The 22,648-nt window shown below is 45.2% G+C and overlaps 1 protein-coding gene across 1 annotated transcript; it reads left to right on the top strand.

The window, feature by feature from the left end:
• Positions 1-2,275: 2,275 nt before the first annotated feature.
• Positions 2,276-13,346, top strand: Leprotl1 (leptin receptor overlapping transcript like 1). Its single transcript, XM_021169768.2, has 4 exons — positions 2,276-2,397; positions 8,106-8,181; positions 9,905-10,091; positions 11,117-13,346. The coding sequence occupies exons 1-4, from the start codon at positions 2,382-2,384 to the stop codon at positions 11,231-11,233; spliced, it is 396 nt and encodes a 131-aa protein (XP_021025427.1). The 5' UTR covers positions 2,276-2,381; the 3' UTR covers positions 11,234-13,346.
• Positions 13,347-22,648: the final 9,302 nt, after the last annotated feature.

Below are 22,648 nucleotides of genomic sequence, written 5' to 3'. Positions count from 1 at the left end.
ATTCATTGAATAATAATAAAATCACAAAACTTAATTATTTCTTTTTTTTAAAAAAAGATTTCTTCTTTATTATTTTTTGTACACTGGTGTTTTTCCTACATGTATGTCTGTGTGAGGCTGTCAGACCCCCCTGCAACTGGAGCTACAGATATTTGTGAGCTGCCTTGTGAATGCTGCAAAATGAAGCTGGGTCCTCTGGAAGCTCAGCCAGAGATCTTAACCACTCAGCTATCTCTCTACCCCAAGTTTACTGATTTTAATGGCAGTAATTTACCATAAATTCAAGTTGTTTATTCTAATCTTACCAATATTGGGTACAAATATTAACCAAATATCACAAAACATACAATACACTTATGTGTCTCTCTGTGTGTGTGTGTGTGTGTGTGTATACAGAATGAAGACATGTTAAAGCAACTGAAGCAAAGTTCAAGAGGTTTCAGAGTGGACCAAGTTTGGATTGCTAAAACAATGAGCCAGACCAGTGCCAGTGGAAGTCGGGCTTGAGAAAGAAGCTGCTGAGATTAGCTACAATGTGAACAAGGCAATTGGGACCCAGAGCAGGAAATAGAGAGTCAGGTCCAGGTCCCAACAGATGAAGAGGTGGAGCAGCAGACAGTGGAGTGGGCTGGGTCCTCATTGGGGCTCCTTGGTCTTTGACACACACCCCAGGAATCCTATGATAGGTTGGAATAGAGCCAGGCCATCTCATTGTTAAATATCCAAAGCTTTATGAGATTCAGACAAGAGATACACTCTCTTCATAGTCTTTCCTGTCCCATGAATTCCCGGGCCTGGTTTCCCTGTTATGATCTTAATATGTCCATGTGCTCCTGGCTTCCAGTTTCAGTTCTCACCCAATAAACATAGGGTGACTCCCTTTCAGTCTGTGTAGGTACAAATTCCAAAACTTCTCGGATACACAACTGTGACCAACCCATTGGCTTCTCCTCTCTCCAGCTTTCCAAATTCCCGTTCCATTTATTTAGCAAAGAGCATGTCCCATCTGCCCCCCAACACACACACAAACAACCCCACTTTGTCTTTCCATTAAAAGAGTCCTGTCAGAGCAAACCAAAGGACTATTTCCCACGTCTTCTATTTCCTAGATATTTCTAGGATAGAGGTTGTCTCTGCCTTCTTAGATTCAACAGAGGAGACCTACATATTAGCAGCTGTAAGGCCGATTAAAGGGGAGAGTGTATTTTACGGGCTGTATTTTACAGGCTTAGCAAGGTTCCGAATAAAGGAAAACACAACCGGCTAAGTCTGGGGGCCCATAAGGCATTTTAACAAAAGGCAATACGCTGTGGGAAAGCAACTAAATGGAAGAAATTTGGGCTTTCAGGGGAAAACTAAGGGAGATAAAGGCTATTTCTGTAACATTTCTACAAACTCCAATTGCGGCTGCTTACAGAGACATCTGTCTCCTCCTCAGAAATGAAAATATTTACAAATGGGAAATTTTGTGTTGCAAATATCTTCTCCTGTAACACAAGAAAGGAAGTTCCGGCTACCTTTACAAGGAGAAACTTAAAACTGTCTGATTTTGTACAGAAAAGGAGCGCAGCCAATTCCCCTTCTATGTCTTCTCTCGTTTTTAAAATTGACTTCAGCTACAGTCATGTTTCCGCCGCCCCAGTGGTATATTTGGGAGTGCGGATGGATTCCTCTTGCTAGCCATGATCTTCGTCGCACTTTTGCTCTCTTTTGAGTATTTTCTCTTTCTAGTCTGCAAACAACCCGAGGGCAGAAACTACACCTGGTTTTGTTCATCCCAACGCCTACCCGGTTCCCCAGCATATGCTATGTGGGAAGCTTACATAAATATATAGGATCTCTGTGGGGCGCCCCACCCCCGCCCCCACTTCCCCATCCCTTTTGTCACCAAGACTGAAAAGCTCTCCGACTCCCAAGAGGAAGCATCTTTATGTTCACATTATGACTCGTGGACTCCTTGCGGGGGTGGAGGGGACCTCATGGGATCTGTGTTAGGAACCCAAGGAGAGAAGCAGAGACCACCCATCTCACGTGTCACAGACTGGGTGGTGGGAGGAGAAATGGGCTCGCGGGGCAGAAAGTGAGGCGATCCCGCAAAGACATCGCCCGCGTCTTCACGAGCTCCGCACTCTCTCTTCCCGAGACCGCGGGGACTCCGGGCCGGAGCTGCCCCGCACGTCCCGGGCTGGTCCCCTCAGCCGCGGAAGGAAGGACGCCGGCCCGGGCCCGGCCTCGCGCGCCCCCACGCCCCCGCGTGAGCCGCCGGCGGAAGTGCAGCGGGGTGCACTTCCGGGTGTTGTCTGGCCGCCGCCGCCGCCGCCGCGCGTCTCGGGTCTCCGGGCCACCGCCCGGGTCGTGGAGCCAGGAGCGACGTCACCGCCATGGCGGGCATCAAAGGTGGGCCTGGGCCGCCGGGCCGGGGCCGTAGGGATGGGGCGGGGCGGCGTGGGGACGACCCAGCCCGGCTCCTCCAGCGGTGGCGCTCCGCCCCTGGACCAGAACCGGGCAACCGGGCCACCGACGTGGTCTGCGCGAGTTTGCACCCAGAGACTTTGAGGGCTGCGATCGGGAGGAATGCTCGGCACGGCAAACCAGTGTGGTTTCCCACCCGAGGCACGAACGCACCGGTCTCCCAAACCCGGGCTCCGCATCCGCTCCCGGGATCGCGGTGCACAGGCTTTCCCTGCCTCTTAAATCGAATGCATCTTTGGTGTTTGTAAGGTGCAGCAGAGCCCGGATGCTAACCCAGAGTGCTCCTGGCTTCCTTTCCCCCACAAGTGCACGTTGACACTTTGTAGTTGTGATTTAAAAAAAAAAAAAAAAAAAGAAAGAAAAAAGGTAACGAACACCTTGATGAAAGGTTATTTGTCTATTGGTGTGTTTTCTTCAGAGAGAACGGGATGTTGCATTCTTTGAAGACAGGGAACGTGGCTCAGTAGTCTCGCCCCTGGGGTTAGAAGCAAAGTTTTGTATTTACTTATCAGCGGATCACTTTGATTTCCTGACCTGCTTTGTAGAAGAGATAACCTAGTTGGAAGTAAAAACAGTTGGATAGTGGTGATTCCACCTCGCTGGTAAGGGCGACTTTGGTTGAGCTTTTTCCCTGGTTCACGTTTTTCTGGTGTCTTGTTTATTTTCGGTGCCTAAAAAAAAAAGATTTTGTTTCTCGTATAGAACCTTGTCAACTGAGCAACTAGGACACTTTCAGATCTCTTTTGGGGCTATAATAGACCCTTTCAAGTTCTAACGTGGATGGAAGTTACTGTAAAGTGCTGTTCTTTTTAGGATGTTGCCTGCGTTTCTCTACCCACCTGGTGTCATTAATGAAGGACTCTTTAAAAAGGAAAACAGCTTTTATGGTTCTCCAAATCTTCTGGATAATGTTAATCCTGGTGACAGTGACGTGGGGGGGGGGTTGTAATTTTACTTTGTAAAGATTTCAGTGCCTTTTAAAGTTACAGGTTGCTTATCACGATATTTCTTCCTTTTGGCCTTTAGATTGCCCCTAAGTAAGGAGTATTGCTGTAAAGACCATTACATATTTCTTGAGCCAGTTGCCTGCTACTTTGTGATACATTATATTTTCTGCTAACTCCCAGGCTGGGGAACTTGACCCCTTCACCTCTGTCTTTGTAGTCCATCTTTAGAGAATTTTTGCTAGGTAATTGGGCTGTTCCATCCCTGGCCCAGAGGCTTTGGGAGTAGAAACCACACTCCTCTCTGTTTCATTTTCCGAGTGTTGCATCAGTCAATTACTGTATGAATCCTTACCTTACTGGTGTGTCACTTAAGACACCATTGATATAAAATAAGCCACGTAGCTGCCAGTGTCATAAGACTGGAGAGATGTTACTGGTTTGGGGAGCATTGGGGAGCAGTTTGTTTACGTGTGTCAGCTTTTATCTGTGATGACTTAAGAGATGAGATGTCACATGCAGATGGCTTTGAACATCTTTTAAATACTGAGTATCGAATGCATGGAAATATGACCCTAGGGTATCTCCATTCCCCAAACACTTCTACAGGGCTTGTTTTTTCATATGTGAGTACTTGAAAGGAATTGGATCTTGTATAAATAAATGCATCGGTAATTTTATGGGCTGGAGAGATGGCTCAGCAGTTAACTGAGAAGAGATGAGCTCAGATCCAAGATCTGAGCATCCCTACCCAGCAGCTCACAAAAGCCTGTACCTCCAGCTCAGTAGGTACCTCATCGACACACATACAGACACACACCTCCATAATAAAGTAAGCATTTTAAAATAAGAATTGGTACAGTGACTGTAATTTAAGCTCAAGTTTTAAATGCATTTCAATGCCAGAACCTTATATTTTGGTTTCTTGATTTTTTTTTTAAGTATTTTAAGTTAACTTGTATTATTAAACTTTTTTATTTGCATTTTTGAACATTATGCAGTCTAGGATAACTGGAACCACATTCAACTTGCCTTAGCCTTCTCTCTAGGTTTCTCTCTCTCTCTCTCTCTCTCTCTCTCTCTCTCTCTCTCTCTCTCTCTCTCTCTCTCTCAGTTGTTGTTTGATACAGGGCCTCTATGTATTACTGACTATCCTGGAACTCACTCTATAGACCAGGCTGACCCTCAAACTCACCTGCCTCTCTATCTCTCTGTCTCTCTGCCTCTCTGCCTCTGCCTTCCTCCTGGGTGTGCACCACCACCTCTGGCAGTCTTTTCTTATTTATAAAAGGAAGAACCTAGTTAAATAAAGGTAACTAGTTAGTGGGCAATAGGGGACACAATGCTGTTGCCACTCCACGCCCCAGGCTATATTCATTCTTTGTTACTGAGTGTTTAAGCTGGGGCATGGGTGACCAAAGCTGACCGGGAACATTTGGAAAGGAAAGATGTTTGGGAAGCAGTTTAGAATTGCAACTCTGGTGACAGAGCAAGGAGCTGCAGCTGAAGGCCTGGCACACACCTGCACCTCTCCCTGCATTCCTTGACTATAGCCCAGTTGCCACTCTTCAGAGACGCCCTGTCAGTAACCTGCCTTCCCACCCCTTACTCTACCTGCTTGTGGTCATCACTGGACATTTGTTCTTTAAGTCTTTAACTTCCTTCAGAGTTCATGTTTACTGAGCAAACAGAATGTCCCACCTCACTTTCTCAGCAAGTCCTTTGTTAAGTGTTTATTGAGCACCTACTGTATGGCAGGCCCTACACAAAATCCGGAGGATACGGAATTCATCCTTTAAGGGTTTCTATCTTTGTGGGAGACCATAAGTTATGTCCTTGGACATAAATCATGTTCTGGGAACAGAAGGCAGTTCAGAAAGTGAAAGTGCACAGTGAGCAGGCTGAAGGCACCTCAGGAGGACCCGCAGCAGCCTCACCATTGCTTACATCCTGGCTTGCTTGCTTGCTTGCTTGCTTGCTTGCTTGCTTGCTTGTTTTTGAAACAGGGTCTCAAGTAGCCCAGGCTAGCCTTAAACTCCAGTTCAGTATATAGCCAAAGCTGGCCTTAAACTCCTGATCCTCCCTGTTTCCACCTCCCAGCTGCTAGAATTCCCAGAGTGCACCGCCACACCCCACCCCTGATTATTTTATGGACTAGCAAGATGGCCCATCAGCTTGTGCACAAGGATAGCATACCGTAAATAAAATGTGATAACTTTAAAGAGCTGTTTCATTCTCCCACTAGAACATGATCACCATAAAGGTAAAAGCTTTGATTTTCTTTCCTCCCCGTTGCTCGGTCTTCGGTAGCAGGAACCATGTGACACACATTCAGTGCTCAGTGTGTTGTGTGAATAAATAAATACAAGTGGGGGTTGAATCCAGAGCCTCAAGCCCTGTCCCCCTGAGCTAGCCCCTAGCCCCTCCATAACAGTAGTAACTACAGTGGCAGAGTTGGTGTGGTTGTGAGGAGCAGATAGATGCTTGAGTTGACATCTGAAGAGAACGAGTCCTAGCTGGAAGAGAGACAGAGCGGGGCAGGAACACTGGAGCTTGAGGGAGCCGGTGAGATCCCTGCAGGGTCCCCGGTCTCTGCTGTGTGTTTGGCTTCAATCAGTATTTCCTGAATGAATGAAAAACTGCGGTAGGGTGACAAGCGTGCACAGCCCTGTAGGTGACGTGGCCGCTGGCTTCCAGAGTAGGAAAGAGGGCAATGTAGGGTGTCACAACTATTGCCTGTGCGGCGGAGTCAAGGGCTGTAGACAGGACTGAGAGGAACAGGAGGGAAGCTTCGTGTTCTCCTGTGGTTACTGCATCCCCTGTAAGCCTCAAGTGCTCTGTTTGCTGTTTAAAATGAAATAAACATTCCCTTGACTTCCCCCCACTGTTCCTGGAAATATCAACTGTAATGACGTTAAGAAACAAGCGTGCTGTGTTCTTGGTGACCTGACTGACTCTTGTTGTATTCAGCACTCCAGCTGACACCGTGCTTGCCATGACAGTGTCAGCGGCCATCTTGTCAGTAGTAATACTCAACGTCTGACTCCTGTGACACTAATTTTGGTTTCTGTTCAGTAGTTTTTGTTTTTTGTTTTTGTTTTTGTTTTTAACCTGGTAAATTTTAGACCCTCACATACCTTTGGATTTTAACTTTTCTGTTAAGGTTAGACCATACCAGGTTTTTTTTAAAGCCAGTGAAGTGGCTCAGTAAGGAAAGATGCTTACTGCTAACTAAGCCTGATGACCCAAGCTCAGCCCCCAGAACCCACATGGGGGAAGAGAGCATCTCCTGCAAGCCATGATGCTCAGACCTCCTCCTGCACACACCCGAAGTCAATAAATCTAAATCATAAATGTAACAAATTTTACCAACAAGGCTGTGTGGAAGTCGAACTGATCACGTTTCTATCGGTTGATATCTAGGTCATTGATTATATACATAATAAAGTTGTTTCTCAGTTTGAAGTATACCAGCCACGTCTGGGAAGCTTCCAAGGTGAATCTTGAGGTAGGAGGCATCTTCCTTCTGTGCTGTGGTAAGACAGTGGTACCAGGACCACACCAGGCTGCACTGTCACCCTACAGATCGCCTAGAATTTAGGGAATCGGGAGCAAAGCCACTGTGTCTCTGTAAACTGTTAAAAGACTAACAATAACTACAGGCAGGTCGATACTGTGAAGTCTCTTTCATTTCCTTAAAAAACAATCACAAGGCAGGTTGGGTATCTGAGTTTGAGGCTAACCTGATGTACATAGCAAAGTCCAGCTACACGATGCGATCCTGTCTAAAAATATTTAAAACAAACAAAAAAAATCATAAATAAACTACACATAGTCTCGGTCAGCTTTCCGTTCAGTTTTGTGCTTTTGTGTTTCTGTTTCCGTGAGGCTTTTCTGCCCCTTCTCCCTTCCCCTCTTGTGGGAATATTGAGTGTAATTGTGTGCTGGTCCTGGAGGTTGGAAGACAATTTAGAGTGATCTTCTCCTGTCACTTCCATATGGATTCCAGGAATTGAAGTGGCCTTGGGGCATCAGCTTAGTGCTTGACTCGTGTATGGACTAAATGCAGTGTTGGGGCGGGGGACATTAACTCTCTGTGCCTGAATAGTTCTGAGAAATGGAACCAGAAATGGTGCGTGTTAGCAGTCAGTCAAGACTGATGGACGGGTTAAATGTTCCCTGTCCGGAGCGATTGGGTGTGGTCAGCTTGTGGATGTCCTTGGATTTAGGAATATTGTACATAATAGGTACTTGGGATGCAGAGCACATGTTCCAGAGAAGGTTTCACTGTGTATCCCTGGCTAGCCTGGAACTCGCTGTGTAGACCAGAGAAGCACCTGCCCCTGCCTCCCTAAAGATGGGATTAAAGGCGCACAACACCAGGCCTGGCTGACATCCCACACTTCAGAGCCTTTCCGGGGATTAAGGAGGGTGTTCAACCTCTAACACATGTTTTGGGGATGCCATAGAAACTAATTCTGAAACTGTGCAGTTGGCAGTTTTGAAGACAGCTCACATTTGTTTTGCTTTTTGAGATTGAGTCTTACCCTGTAGACTGATCTTTAGTTTGTATTAACCCTAATTAACTTGTGGGATTCCAGGTCCCACTCAGACTGCTGTGCGTGTGAACAGAGATGGCACTATGGCGGCCTGACCGATTGATCTCTGGGGTTTTTGTTTGTTTTGCAGCTTTAATTAGTTTGTCCTTTGGAGGAGCGATCGGGCTGATGTTCCTGATGCTTGGATGTGCCCTTCCGATATACAAGTATGTCATTTCTTTTTGAATGTTTAAAGGGAAAATTCTTCTACTGAGGTTTTTCAACATGCTCTGTTTCCTACTATTATACAAGAAACGGAGAGAAAGGTTAATTCACCAACATAGTCCTTTTCCGAAGATCATCACTTAAAGTTGATTTGTAAAGACACTAGAACGCTCAGGCAGGGAGCTTTTTGGCTCTGACCTGCTTCTGCAATGACCTGGTGGCAGAAACTCAGCCCCGATGCCCATCAATGATCCACCGAAGAAACCTAAAGTGTCCTCTGTGGAAGGAAACCCCGGCCGTTTCCGAGCACAGCTGCAGGTGGTTGCTGTCCGTAGACTGGGGAGAACTTCCTACTGAGACATCGTCTCGCTGGGTAGCCTGGGCTGGCCTCACACACAGTCAGCTCGCTCCAGCCTCTCAAGTTCTAGAATTCCAGGGATCCGTCACTGTGCCCAGTATAGAAAACTTTTTAAATTAATATTTAAGGAACTTTGTTTTCAAAAGACAAATGGGTAGAAGTGGAGCACAAGTCGCAGAGAGAATTGTGCTGCTAATAAGCACATGAAAACACACCGAATCCCACTCCACACTACCCGAAATCCACTGGTGAAGATAAAGGAGGTGGGCGGGTGCTGCTGGGTGCCAGCAGGTGGGGACTAAGTCAGGCTGGGGTTTTGAAAGGGAGGAGTTGCCATTTCTTGGAACTAGTTTACCTGTGTCCTGTAGCTCCTCGACCTGGCCCTCCCCTTCTTAGAAATCCCCACACAAATCCACTTACAAAGGCTTACGATGATACCCGTAGTTGGGTAAGAGTATTGCTGTTCACAGTCGCCCAGGGAAGAGCGAAATGGAAACAATAGCAAAATATGTAATATTTTATATATAACATATATTATAGCAAAGATGGAAAACTGATGATGACATCATAAATGCCCAAACCAAAGCTAAATTATGGGGCGAGGGATGGTGTAGTGAATCGAGCACTTGCAATAGAGACATGAGGACCTGAGTTCAAATCTCAAGACCCCGTGTGGTGAAAAATGAAAACAAAAAGGAAAAGAATCTTTAAAAGAAAGAAAGCAAGAAAGAAAGAAAGAAAGAAAGAAAGCAAGAAAGAAAGAAAACATAACAGATAGCTCTAGCAAGTCTCCATTGTATACATAATTAAGCTTGTCAACCAAAAAGACCATTCATTTCTTATAAGTTGTTTAATAGACTGTTGAAACCTTGACAGAGATGTGGACAGAGCTTCCCTGTCCCCTTCACACAGCTTCCTCCGCTGAACTTGTCAAAGCCAGCAAGTGACGTCAGCACAGCACAGTTACCGATAGACTAGAAACTATGGTTTTCAATACCATCTTCTGTTACATCCTACACCTAGATTTCAGTAAGAGCAATCATGGATACTGTAACATTACTAGAAGGCAGGATGTAAAGGTTTTTGTGTAAATAGTCTTAAGTATGCCTTCTTATATGCTAAAGCAAATCTTGGGGGGAGGGGCCTCAATTTATAAAGCATTTTGTCAGTAGCCATTTTTAATATTGTGCCATAATTGAACACAGGATGAGCTGACTACGCTTCTCATGTGAGCTCGCGGCTTTGTTTCCAAGCGCAGCTTGTTTGCTACCTTGTAATAGTCCTCTGGTCTACAGCAGGAGCATGGTTAGGGTGTTGAACGGTGACGCGTCTGACCGCACTGCCACTGACTCAGCTCTCTTTTCCAGCCAATACTGGCCCCTCTTCGTTCTCTTCTTTTACATCCTCTCGCCCATCCCATACTGCATAGCCAGAAGATTAGTGGATGACACGGACGCCATGAGCAACGCTTGTAAGGAGCTTGCCATATTCCTCACCACGGGCATCGTCGTCTCTGCTTTTGGACTCCCTGTTGTGTTTGCCAGAGCACATCTGGTGAGTGGCCATACTCTATGAATGCTTTTATACCAGACTGTCCACTCTTTTCTTTTCTGCTTTGTTATGTGAAAGAGAGGTGAGCGGCATTAGGATGGAGAGGATGGATTAAAGCCTCAGCTTTTTCCGTCTCTTCTTGCTGTCAGACTGAAACTATTGGAAGACATGGCTGGGGTCCGCAGCAGAAAGGGCACAGGAACTGCGCTGTGCATCCTCCAGCCTGCCTGTCCTGTAAAACCCGAACCAGTGGTTCTCAGCCTTCCTAGTGGTGGGACCCTCTAACACGGTTCCTTATGTTGTGGTGACCCCAACCATAAAAACAGTTTGTTGTTGCTACTTCATAACTGTAATTTTGCTTATGATAATCATAATGTAGATATCTGATATGTAGGGTATCTGATATGCCACCTGGTTGAGAACCACTGACCTAAAGCATAGATGTGTGAGACACTTATCCTCTGAGACTGGGAAAGTGTGAAAGAGGAGAAAGGGCAGACTTGTACCCAGAATCACCCTCAGCTCTGGAAAGGTGGGGAGAAGGGCTGAGACTAGCCACACGTCAAGTGTGGTACAGGCACTTGCTCCCTCTGCCCCTGTCGGAGAAAGTACAAGGATGTCTCCCTCACTGGTACTTAGAGTTCAACTTCTGCTCCAAACAAGATTTTAGACTCCCTAAGCAAAACTTCCTTTGTAAGCAGTAGTTACAGAATCCCATGCGGTGCTGGCGACACGGGGGCAGGGTGCATCCTAAAAACTCAGGACCCTGGGGTGGGACTGCAGAGAGAGCCGAAGGAAGCGACAGTGGCCATTCTTGAAGCCGAGCTTGTTCCCGAGTGATTTATCACCTCCTACGATCAATCAATGGCAAATAAAAACACATACAGGGTGTGGAGCATTGTGCTGTGAAGGTCACCCCAAGCCACATTGCTTAGGATGGTGATTGACCAATGCACAGAGATGCATTTGCTGTTCCTCGTTGCCTTCACGTCGCGTGTCTGCTGACTGTGTCTCTCTTCCTGCCGTAGATCGAGTGGGGAGCTTGCGCACTTGTTCTCACGGGAAACACAGTCATCTTCGCGACTATTCTAGGCTTCTTCCTGGTCTTCGGAAGCAACGACGACTTCAGCTGGCAGCAGTGGTGAGGAGCTGCTGAACTGTAGTCACATTGGACTTGTGTCGTCTGCCGGCCATCCGTGCACAGGAGAGGGGGCCGTGATGCTGAGCTGTTGGCGAGCCTCTGGGGTGCCCTAGTTGCTTCCTTCTCGCTGTTGTACGCCTCCTGTTTCCATGGGGACTTGCTGAAGATTAAAAGGATTTTCTCATTTGGAAAAGCTTGGCTGGTTTCCCACTTCTCTAGGCTGTGCTTTCCATGGTGTCCTGCTGAATCTAAAATCCTTACATGTTTTCCCTGTTCAGTTGTTTTAAAATCAGTATGCAATGTTACCCATTTTTAAGATGTAATAGCCATTTGCATTGGTTTAGGAATTCAGAACTTCTGGCTGTATTATGGGCTAAAGTACATATTTTCTCTAAAAATCAGTTAATCTCCATTATTAAAAAAAAAAAAAGTATACATGAGTAAGTTTTCATTCAGTCAGGATGACATCACTCCAGGTGAATGCAAACCTTCAGAGCGTTGACATACCTTATCTACTATTTACTCAGTGAAAGATAGCTGCATTTATACCTCAGGGGGGCCGACTGATACTGCCCATGCCCTCCAGAAGGGTTGCTGGTTGTACTAGTGGACAGGTGTTTTGTGAATTGAAAATTATTTTGTGGAATTGCTATAAAAGAGTGCTTTTCTCCTCAACTGTTAGAAGAATTTATGTTAAACTTTAAGGTACAAGTTTGGGGATCCAGTTTATATCCGCGTGTGTTATGGTCAAAGCAGGCGAGTAGCTGCGTGGGAAGAAGCATCGTTGGCTTCCCACTGTCTGCGTGCTGTTCCCATCCTTAGTGACAGGTCTGAGCTCTGTCACCTCTCATGGTTTGGAGGGTGAAAGGGACATGCATGGGACAGTTGTGTGTTTGCAGTGTAGATATTCAAAAGCTTCCCTCTGCTTCCTCCTTTTAACTTATTTGTACATTGTATATAGTTAAGTAAAAGAACTTTTCAAATATAGTTTAATAACGTTTAGAAATGTTTGACTACTAGGAAACCAATTGCTATGCCATACCTGCAGAGTGCCCCTCCCCCACAAGGCCTTGATGTGATTCACAAGTGGCTTGTTAGTCTTGCAGGTAATCCAGGAACGTGCAGTCGTAGGACTTAGAGTAGTCTCCCAACCTTATAGCGTACGTACTTGAAAAACACTTAAGGCAGGTTTGCTGTAAACCTCTCAGTTGTCGAGGGTTTGGTTTCATCGTGATGGATCTGCTGTCGTGAGTAAGGTATTTATTGTATGAATTCATACAGAGTAGCCAAATCCAGCTGTGTCACGGCTTCAAACACAGCCCTGACCAAAATCTTCTCAGTGACCAGGCATGACCAAATCGTAGCGGTCATTTGCATCTGCAATTCTCAGTCCTTTACCCAAGAGCTGATTATGAAAATGTTCTCATTGATCCAGCAGTATTTTTTTGGTGAGGACACTTGTATGTTTCTCCAGTGTGCTTATATAAAAAGAAGTGTTCTGCCTTTAGCTGAAAAATGAGTAACCATGACAACTGTCTTTTGTTGTTGTTTTTTTTTCCTACAGTTTATTTCTCAAAAAAACTTTAAAAAAAAAAAAAAAAACTGGAACATGCACCAGGTTTGTTCAGCTTTTACTAAAGATGTCTACAGCCGCGGTTTTTATTTTGTTTCTGTTTGGTGGTGAGGTGGGAAGTGTTATGAAATGTCCAAATGCAGTCATGCTGTTTGTGGGTTAGACTAGCAGTGGCTTGTTGAGTAATGATGACAGAGACTCGCCGGCGGTGTGCGCATGGTCAGAACCCTCTCTGGGATCGGGAATGGAGCAGGAGGCTCTGTCTCTGGTCCTCCCTGCCCTCTGCTCCTTCACAAGCAAGCGAAGTGCTGAGCGCTTAGCCATAGACTCCTTTCTAACAGCTGCATATTCTTTCTGGGTACTAACTAATCTTAGCCGCAGCATTGCGTGTCTGACTGTGACACTGGCTTGCCAATCCCGTCTCTGGTTTCTAGGCTAGCGACTTAAGAGTATTTTCATGAGTATGCGCCAACACATTGTCGTCCTACCATGGAGAGAGAGAGAAAACTTTTGATGACAAAACAATAAAGATTTTAAATATCCATTTTAGCTTGTGGGTGTTTTCATATAAAAGTTCAGCCGCTGAAGTGCACTAAAAAAGGCGACACTGAGCTGTGTGGTGACAAACGCCCTCACCTCAGGACATGAGAAGCTGAGGCAAGAGGATCAAGAGTCTAAGCCTACTTGGGGCTGCATGAGACCCTGTCTAAAGAATCAAATCTAGGAAGATGCTAGAAAGCAAGCACACTAGCAAGTCAAGTTTGCAAGGGGAAAGAGAAACCATGGTACAGTACAGCCCTGAGGCTCTGATCCTGAGTGGTGATGCACGGGCCTGAACCAGGCCGCATTTACAGTGAGTTCCAAGAGTCTCGGAAATGTCAGCTGACCAGTGCCTCATCTTGTGAAGTTCAGGATACTGTTGCTAGCCTGTGCTTTAGACCCCAGGGTATTTTGTGGAGACAACTATTGGTGAGATGTTCAGATTCCTATTTCTTGCATACAGCTTGTGTTGTCCCTTAGTGAGGTGCAGGGTCCTGTCTGAAGAACTGTGTTGGCTCGGGGTGTGGCTGTGTGTAGGGCACTTCCTCGAGTAACCCAATCCAGGGAAATTAAGTAAGTCTCATTAAAAATGGCAGCTGGCTCTGGCTTTGCTTTAACCATTTGACAAAAGGAGTAAGGAGAGCATATACGTGCTCTTTTTTGTAACAGTTTGCTTTCTCGTTGGTAATTAAGGAGTATGGGGGAGGCACTAACAACCCAATTTTACTCTGTGGGACCCCCAGAGATTAAACCAACTCTTTCAAGTTGTCCTCTGAGCTCCACACCCCTGCTGTGGTGCACAGATATGTTCATGCACACAAAAAAATAATTTGTAAAAAAAAAAATCACAGGCCATCAGAATGGCACGGCTAGTGAAGACTGACAAGCTGAGTTCAATCTGCAAGACCAACATGGCAAGAATGAACTGGGGGCCGGAGAGATGGCTCAGAGGTTAGGAGCACTTACTGCTCTCGCAGAGGAGTTGGGTTCAGTTCCCAGCATTCATTCGATGGCTCATAATAATTCATACAATCTGTAAAAACAGCTCCCACCCCCTCTCTTGCTCCCATGCGATCCGGCACACAAGCAGCGTACACGCATAACTGCGGGCAAAACTTATGCTCATAAACCTTAGACAAAAACCATTCAGGGAGATAACCAGCTCTCAAACTGTCTTCTGATTGCCAAACGTTTGCTATTATGAGAATAACCCCACATACAACAATAATACAATTTAAAAAGAATTCATCTCCCATTTTTTAAATGACCATAGCCTGTATTTGGGGAGAGATTTATGTTTCTGGTGCCTTAAAATTAACCCTAGCACTCCTTAATTAAATTGGTTCCTAAGTTGCTAGTGTATACTTTGAAAGGAAGGGTAAACACTGTTGGGGAAACCGGCGTAATCAGATGCTCTGACTGGGCTACAAAACACTGCACGGATCCCGCTGCCACCCATGGATCTGCGTCTCTCACCTCCCGTGCAAGCAAACTGCCTTGTGAACAGTGTGCTTCCTGCTGAAAAGGGCTCTTACAAATGGAGTCCTTAACTGTCCAGATAATCTAAGATGGTGAGCAATAAGAGCAGGCTGCGGGACACCAGCAGAATCTGTAATTACTCTTCCTACGCTTTAAGGTAGGAGATAGATCTGTGCTTGGCCCTCACAGACCTTAATTTCTGGCTCACTAAGTAGCTCCTCGCCATTTGCTTTTAGTTACAAAGTGTTCAGGGTTGAAGGTCTAGTTTTTCCAATTACATTAATTTGTGTGTGTGTGTGTGTGTGTGTGTGTGTGTGTGTGTTTGTGTGTGTGTGTGTTCGTGCGAGCCATGACGTCTAAGTGGAGGCCAGAGGACAACTTGGGAGAGTTGGTCTCTCCTTTCGCCATGAGGGTCCCAGGGACTGAACTCCAGTCATCGGGCATGGTAGCGGGCACTCCCACCAGCTCGATGGCCGTGAAGTTTATAACTATTTTAATTTTTCTCAAGAGTATTTATTTTAATTACACTCACAGGTATGTCAGTGTGAGGGATGGGGCTCACATGAGCCATGAGTGTGGCTGCCTGCAGAGGCCTGAAGAAGGTATCAGCTTCCCTGGACCTGGACTTCTGAGGTATTACGGGAGCTGGGAAGTGAACTGGGTCCTCTTCAGGAAGAGTCTTCAGTCTTAGCCGCTGAGCCCATCTGTCCCGGCCTCTAAAATAGTTTTTTTGTTTATTGTTTTTTGGGGTTTTTTTGGTTTGTTTTTGTTGTCCTGGGAATTGAACCCATAGCCTTATGCTTTTGCTAAGCAAGTACTCTCCCACTGAGCTAAGTCCCAAGTCCACTGAAATTTATTGGTATGAGAAAATGACTGCCCTGCTTTGCTTCTAGACTCCTGAAGATAATTTGAAACAATCCTTGGGTTTAGAACCACATAATCTAGTTTAAAAACAAAAACAAAAAAAAACAACCAGATGGTTGTTAAACTTTTAAGTTCCATGGAAATATTGGGGTGGAATAAAATCCATACATGAGAGGTCAAGTCCACAAAGCCTTTCTTTTTCAATTAACTCTGTGTTCTTGTTTGTGTTTAGTTGCCACACTACTAATGGGTGAGATGCTAATCTTAGAAGTCAGTAGCATAGTTAATGCCACAAGGGAGACACTTTGTTCCAGCTTAGAGTCGTAGAAGCTGTCGCATAGGATGAAATAGGAATGAAAATTCGTGGATGCTTCCGTGAATTTGCTGTTGTTAGGAGACTTATCTGTTTCTAGTCTCTGTGCACAGCTGTTTTGCCTGTGTGTCCCTCTGTATACCATGTATCTGTAGTGCCTGTGGGGGCCAGAAGAGATTGTCAGATCCCCTGAAACTGAAGCTGCAGACTATTGTGAACCCCTATGTGGGTGCTGGGAACTGAATTTGGGTCCTTTTCAAGAACAGCATATTGTTTGTTTGTTTGTTTGTTTTTGAGACAGGGTCTCTGTATGTATCCCCACTGTCCTGGAACTCTGCATGTAGAATCTCCCTCACAAGTACTGGAGTTAACAGCCTGTACCAGCATGGCAGACTGACAGTAAGTACCCTTAACCACAGAGCCATCTCTCCAGCCCACCCTGCGACCGTTAAGAACATTGCTCTTTAATAATTGAGTTACAATGTGCTTAGCATTTAATATGGAAACATGTTTCTCGTGGCAGATGACCACTGCATAATGTCATGAAAATGTAGCCATGGCATAAAGTAAGCGTAGATTTCTGAACTGCCTCCCCCTAAATAGAACAGATGTTAATGATCTGAGTCATTTTTTAAAAACTGCCCCCAGTTAAAGCAGCCTCTTGGGATTACATTAAGATAAGTAGACTGGCTTTTGTCGTGGTCTGATCATCTGCGAGAGGCTCAGTCAGTGGAGAGTTTGCTGTATTTTCATGGACTTGGGTGGTGTACTGGCTATTTTTGTGTCAACTTGACACAGCTGGAGTTATCACAGAGAAAGGAGCTTCAGTTGAGGAAATGCCTCCATGAGATCCAACTGTAAGGCATTTTCTCAATTAGTGATCAAGGGGGAAAGGCCCCTTGTGGGTGGGACCATTCCCTGGGCTGGTAGTCTTGGGTTCTATAAGAGAGTAGGCTGAGCAAGCCAGGGGAGGCAAGCCAGTGAAGAACATCCCTCCATGGCCTCTGCATCAGCTCCTGCTTCCTGACCTGCTTGAGTTCCAGTCCTGACTTCCTTTGGTGATGAACAGCAGTATGGAAGTGTAAGCCAAATAAACCCTTTCCTCCCCAACTTGCTTCTTGGTCATCATGTTTGTGCAGGAATAGAAACCCTGACTAAGACAGGTGGACACCCAGAGCCCACATAAAAACCCAGGTAGCCTGTGAGTGCCAGTACTTTGAGGCAGATCCCAGCACTGGCTGACCAGCCTCGTCAAAACTGAGTTCTAAGTTCAAGAAACTCTCATCTCAAAAACTAAGGTAGACAGTGACTGAGGAAGAAACCTGACATAGACCTGTGGCCTCTATGTGCCCGAGCACCCACACACAAACATGCATCACAAACATGGACACATAACAGGCACATACAAAGCACCTGTGAGAGCTAGTTACCAACAGTGAGAGCGGAGGACACTGGAGAGGGATGTGTTATTGAGCCATACATCCTATTAGAACTGGCATTTGTCACCAACATAAATGGAAGAGTAATTCCTTTCAAGTCTGTTACCCAGAACAGTAATTGCAAAGTAGTCTTCAAAAAATGTTAAGCCTGGGGTTGTTAATGTCTGTAATCCCAGGGCTGGGAAGGCTTCAGCAGGAAGATTCCAAATCTGAGGACAGCCTGAATTACAAGTAGCTGTGAAAAAATGTAACTATAAACTATAACCACCACCATGTCTAAACCCCTCTATCTCCTACAGATGCTATCGTCTGCCTTGCTGCAGACCTTCACCAGACAGAGCAATGGTCTTGACCGATGCTTTAAGCTTTTATCTATTATCATTTTGTGTGTGTGTGTGTGTTGGAGACTGAACCCAGGGTCTGGCCCATGTTAAGCATGTGCTCCATGCCTGAACAGCAGCCAGTCCCTATACAATGTCTTTTATGGTGGAATAGACGTCATTTCCGGTAAGCAGATTCTTTTAGTTAGCACACAGACATTCTTATTTGCACAAGTGCATGTTTCTTTCAGCATATGCGAGGATGAATTATAACTAGTAAGCTGGACAAGCTGATGACACACGTAATCTCAGCTCTCAGAAGACAATAACAGGAGGACTGTGGTTTGTGTCTAGACTGGGCTGCATGCTGTGATGCTTTCTCAAAATAGCCAAAAGGAGTAAAGAGAAAGTAAGTTGACTTAAAATCGATTTAAAGAAATGCCTGGCTAAAGAGATGATTCAGTAGGTAAAGTGCTTACGGTGCAAACATCAGGACCTGAGTTTGTCATTTGCTCCCACATGAAAGCAGGGCACATGAATTCCTGCACTGGGGAAGCAGAGGCAAGCAGATCCCTGGGGTTTGCTGGCCAGCCATTCTAGCTGAGTCCCTGAGCTCCAGGTTCAGGGAGGGACCGCTTCTCTAGATATAAGGCAGAGTGCCAGGCAGGTGGATTTCTGAGTTCAAGGCCAGCCTGGTCCACAGAGTGAGTTCCAGGACAGCCAGGGCTACACAGAAAAACCCTGTCACAAAAAAAAAAGAAAGAAAGAAAGAAAGAAAGCAGAGAACAATTGAAGAAAACACTCAGCACTCACACACATATCCCTGTGAGTACACACACACACATGTATACACACATTCATATACACACATGCATACACACATAGGCACATATACACACATTCACACATGCACATATACACATGTACACACATATACACATGCATTCATACATATACACATATACTCATATATACATGCATACATACAAACATATATACACATACACACATATACACACATGCATGCATACATACACACACATGCATACACACACAAATATACATACCACATATACACACAGGCATACATACACATGCATACATACACACACACACATATACATACACATAATTTTTTTTCTTTTTTTCTGTTTTTGTTTTCAAGTCAGTTTCTCTGTGTAACTCTGGCTGTCCTGGAACTCCCTCTGCAGACCAGGCTGGCCTTAATTGAGATCTACCTGACTCTACCTCCCAAGTACTGGGATTCAAGGTGTGTGCTACCACCCCTGACAATTTGGTTCATAGTTGTTGTTTGTTTTGTGTTTGTTGTTTTTTTCCTTAAAGAAAAAGAGTTGTTATATATAGTCCAGATGCCCACAGATGTGCCTTCCCTTCTGGGCTAGGTTGGAGGTTCTGATGTGTGTTAAACATAAGGATGGTGTGTTGGGGAAAGGAAGGACAGCTGCCTTGCAGTTCCACAGAGACAGTGTTTGCCTCCTGCATCTGTCTCTTCCTTTGTTATACCCTAACCCTCTAAGTACATAGTTACCAAGTGTTACATGATGTCCTAGGATTTCTGTCACTGTGACAAAACACTTCCCACCCCACCCACACCACACCACACCCCACACCACCCTACCCCACCCCACCCCCCAAAAAAAAAAACCTGGGGAGGAACCTTACTGATTGAGGGAAGCCAAGATTGGAACTCAAGACAGGAATGGAGAGGCAGGAGCTGAAGCAGACCATGAAGGAGTGCTACTTTCCAGACTGTTCCCATGGCTTGTTCAGCCGGCTTTCTTATATAGCTCAGGGCCGTCTGACCTCCCCACACCAATCATTCCTCTAGAAAATGCACCACAGACATGCCCTCACTCCATCCAGTCTGACAGGGATAACTCTTCAACTGAGATTCCCCTCTCTTCTCCAGGTGATTACTTTGTATCAAGTTGAGAAAACTAGTCAATACAGATTTGGATATATATATATATATATATATATATATATATATATTCCAAATTTCCAATTCTAGACCTGCATGGATTAGATGCAGTAGTGATTGACTTCATGTCACAAATAATGCCTTGGTGTCACATTAGGAAAAGAAATAAATGCACTTCCTCTTGGAGTCGCTTAACCAAGCGGGAGTTGGATGTGGATACTCTGTTGCGCTCAGTTTTTTCTGTCCTTTGTCTGCCCCATCAGTCTGTATCTGTGCCTGTCCCTGTGTGTTTGCCTATTTTGTCTGTGTCTGTTGTATGTCTGTGTGTCCAGCCCTAACAAAGGGCTTTGCGTGTGTGGAAGGAATGTGACAATTTGCAGAAATCTCTAACAGAGCTTAGAAGAAATTAAGTCACAGGCTCCAACTTGTTGGGAACAACCAAAAGAAACTTACTCTAAGTACTACTGTTTCCTTTTCAGACTCCATTGAATCATAGGGAGAAACTAAACTAGGACCTTCAGGAGCTGGGGACTTCCCAAAAGCTGAACAGCTTCTGTTGTAAGGAAACAGTTGTCTGAGTCCAGACATCTCAGGGACAACTTTTCCATCTTGCAGGCAGGGTCAAAGTTCCTGTTCCCAGCCCCAGGAACCAACTCCTATCCCGACTGATGGACACTCCCTTGTTCAACTTATGTCAAAATATGATTGGTCAATACCAGAGCCCACACTACTTCCTCCTTGCTTTATGGTTTCATCCTTTAAATATGCTATACAAGGTCCCTTCAGGGTCATAATTAGCTCCTGAGTCTGTTCTTCAGCCCTGATAGATCAGTAGCAGCTTGATTACCATAAACTTTTGACATCTGCATTGACCTGATGTTTGAGTAATATTGGCTGTAGGTTGGATTTAAGCAGACCCCACAACAAAACTGATCTCAACTGAGCCAGACAACAAACATCATTGTTTATCGACCAATAAATGGATTATTTCAACCTTTATAGTGCATTTTAGGAAGTTGCTTTCAATTTCTGTATTTACTGCTGTGGTACTTTGAATAAAAATGTTGCCCATAGGCCCATAGGGAGTGGAACTATTAGGAGGCATGGCCTTGTTGGAGTAAGTGTGGCCTTATTGTAGGAAGTGTGTCACTAGGGGTGGGCTTTGAGATTTCAGAAACTCAAGCCAGACCCAGTGTCATCTTGCTTCCTCTGCCTATGGATCCAGATATACAACTCTCAACTCCTTCTCTAGCGCTGTGGGAAGCTACAACTAATGTGCGCATGTGCAGTAGAGTTTTTTGCAGAGTCACTGCCTGGCCGGAGGCATGCAAATGAGGTACTGAAAGCATAACCAATCAGGTGTAGACACACCTCTCCTAGGCCTATATAAGCAGCGCCAGTTCTGGGGCTTGGAGTCTTTTCGCCTCTGCAATCAAGCTCTCCCGATAAACGTGTGCAGAAGGATCCTGTTGTGGCATCTTTCTTGCTGGCGAGTCGGGCGCTCACACAGCGCCATGTCTGCCTGCATGCCGCCATGCTTCCTGCCATGATGATAATGGACTAAACCTCTGAACCCATAATCCCACCCCAATTAAATGCTTGTCTTTATAAGAGTTGCCATGGTTTTTCATAGCAATAGAAGCCCTAACTAAGACAGCTGCTTTTAGCCAATGATATACATGATATACATGCATTATCTGGGTCAAGGGCATGTAAGGGTACATAACATAAGATTACAACTTTGTATTAGCTTAGCTTGTAAAAGATGTTTACATAGGAAGTCCAAGGCAAGTAAGGTTGGTTCTCTGAGAGGCAGGTTAAATAAACAGCACAAGTACAGAGCAGGATAGCCGACTTTAGTCTTCAGTGACCTCAAGGTGTAGTATTAGCTCCGCTGTGAGGTCCAGCAGAAAGTCCAGTCTCGTAGGGTGCTAAGAGTTGTTTTCAGAACTGAGATGACTGCATAGACTAAATTTTTCAAGCTATGGCAAGGGCTGAGTATCTAGTTTGTTATAGCATGGTTGAGTTTGTCAATTTAGCTTCCTGTCGGGCATACTCTTTGTTTTCTGATCTGAGTCTCTGTTTGACCCTCTGCAGGGTCTCCCTATGCAGTAGCCACCAGCCTCAGACTTGGGGGTTTTCTTGTCTGGGATTCCGGAGTCCTGGGATTTCAGTTTTGTGCCACCTTGCCGGACTTATTAGGGTTGAATGTTTCCTAGAGGTATGTGTGTTAGAGGCCTGGTCCCCAGGGTGGCAGTGTTGACAGACAGCAAAACCTTTAAGAGATGGACCCCAATGGAGTCCTGTCACCCAAAGAGTTGAAGATAGTTTTCATGAGATGTATTTTTCCTAAGAGGAGTGTTAAAGGAAGTAATATTGGTCCAGACAGCTCTCTGGTTTACTCCAAGATTTGAGCCATTGTCCCTGTTTGCACTTCTGCTATGATGTGACAGCCTCCACCATCAGGGACTCAACAGAAGCCAAACCATCAGACTTTTCACTTCTAACTCTGAGACCTAAATAAACATCCTTTACTTCATAAGTCTGCCTGTCTCTAACATCTCATTATGGAAATAAGAAGTCATTCATACCAGATTGCGATACTTCACATCCCAGAATCAACTGGGCCCAATGGGTACTAAGCATTTAATTTCTGTGCATATAACATCTTCATGTGGTTCTCAGTAGTTTGATGTTTTGGTTTTGTTTTTTAAATCTGATAGTGAGGATCAAACCCCGGCCCTCCCATCTGCTGGGCAGACACTCACTGAATCACGCCCTCTGCTCACACCCGATGTTTTCATATCCAGGCTCATTTCAACCTCACTTCCACATCTAGAGAAGTCCCTGTGCTTCTCCAGTGGGTACCTCAGTAACAATAGAATAGCTTGTTAATGCACAAGTCTTAATTACTGTTCTCCTGCTGTAATGAGACACCACGGCCACAGA

Source organism: Mus caroli, chromosome 8 (assembly GCF_900094665.2).
Source record: "Mus caroli chromosome 8, CAROLI_EIJ_v1.1, whole genome shotgun sequence".
NCBI classification, from domain to species: domain Eukaryota; kingdom Metazoa; phylum Chordata; class Mammalia; order Rodentia; family Muridae; genus Mus; species Mus caroli.
Note: the sequence above shows the minus strand (reverse complement) of the source record. Positions and strands in the feature narration are given on the sequence as shown.